The sequence below is a fragment of the Mobula birostris genome, chromosome 7 (genome assembly GCF_030028105.1).
Source record: "Mobula birostris isolate sMobBir1 chromosome 7, sMobBir1.hap1, whole genome shotgun sequence".
NCBI lineage: Eukaryota > Metazoa > Chordata > Chondrichthyes > Myliobatiformes > Myliobatidae > Mobula > Mobula birostris.
Window position 1 is genome coordinate 96,183,432 of NC_092376.1, and position 1,492 is coordinate 96,184,923.

Below are 1,492 nucleotides of genomic sequence, written 5' to 3' on the forward strand. Positions count from 1 at the left end.
TTGGAGGGCTTCCCAGCAGGTTCTTAAAGTGGGTAAACCATGTTAGGACACGGTCCTCTGCTGTTTTACCACTTATTTGACCTGATGGGGACTTCTTCAGTCTACTGATCTCATTGACTAGGCACCATGCTTCTCCATGCTGCATGTCTTCATTAGCAGCTTCTATCTCTCTAATTCTCTCAGCTAGTTCCTCTTCCTTCAGTCAGTCATAGGTGGCAAAGCAATTCTTCTTTGCTGTCTTGAACTTGTATCTTAGCTCTTCTGTTCTGCACCTTCTAAGTTCGGCATGACAAGCATTGACCACACTTCTTGCTGCGACGACATCAGGATGTTTTGAGATCCGACTCTTCTTGATTCGCTTCACAGTCGGCAAACTCTTTGTTGCATCTGTGTGTGCGTCTATGAGCCGTTGATAGCGGTCGGTGGCAGTCTTTTCCTCTCCCCTTTCCAGTGGGCCGAAGTAATTTCTCATGTCCACTGTGTACTGGGCTTGAAGAATAGGTTGTGAGGAGAATGCCTTCCAGTCTATCTTCTCCTTGGGACCTGTGGCTTGGGGTTGCTGCAGGCTCAGTCTCACTTGCACTGACACTACTCTGTGGTCAAAACTGACCAAGTTGAAGGCGCTGTAGACTTCTGTGTTCATCACACAATTACGCCATTTTGTTCTTACGAGGATGTAATCGAGCTGTTTCCTGTAGATGGTGACTCTGTTTTCATACGTCCACAGTTTACCAGCTTGCTTCTTGAATTGTGTGTTGGTGGCAACGAGACTATGTTCCTGGATGGAATCAACGAGATATTGTCCATTTCTGTTGGTAAGGACTTGGTATGAGTATAGAACATCTTCCAGTCTGACCTGGGCATTAAAATCGCCGAGCACAGCCAGGAAGTTATGTGCTGGTATTGAAGTGACAGCTTCCTGAAGTTTACTGTAGAAGGCCTCCACCTCCTTCTCCTCGCTGCGGCTGTGTGGGGAGTAACAGATGATGACAGAGGTCGCCGAGTTTCCGTCGAATTCTGCAGTAAGGATTCTGTCACTGACTGAGACTACGCCCCTCAATGCCTTCTTCGCCTTGCTGTTCAACATCAGCCCTAATCTACCTTGTCCTGACATCGTCGTTGGCTCTCTCCATGTGGATGAGGTGATGAGATGCATCCCCCTACCTCTGTGAACCTTATCTCTTTGTCAGGGAGTACATGACGGTGTTCTTGGATCCCCAGGATGGAGATCTCATTGCTGCTTGCCTGTGATGCCAACTATGTGCATCGAGGCAAGAGATGGATGGTGTTTGCGTTGAAGGTTGAGATGATCGTTTTTACCTTACAACGTAAAAGAGGCGCCGTTTGCTCGGCCCCCTTGTCAGACTCAACCCTCCCTGTGGGGATTGAGGTTGCATCTTCATACTGCCTGTCTCGGCCAGGGTCTGGGCGTTCCGCAGAGTTCCTGAGCACTCCTGGCTCTGGAAGTATAGGGTTTTGTTGGGTTGTCTGT

The 1,492-nt window shown here is 48.7% G+C and overlaps 1 protein-coding gene across 1 annotated transcript; it reads right to left on the reverse strand.

Moving 5' to 3' along the window:
- Positions 1-202: 202 nt before the first annotated feature.
- LOC140200944 (craniofacial development protein 2-like) lies at positions 203-1,156 on the reverse strand. Its single transcript, XM_072264588.1, has one exon. It carries the CDS (start codon positions 1,154-1,156, stop codon positions 203-205), a length of 954 nt encoding a protein of 317 aa, XP_072120689.1.
- Between the last annotated feature and the right edge of the window lie 336 nt (positions 1,157-1,492).

Coding starts and splice junctions, on each gene's coding strand:
- LOC140200944 (XM_072264588.1), bottom strand. CDS start 1,156: ATGCATCTCATCACCTCATCCACATGGAGAGAGCCAACGACGATGTCA.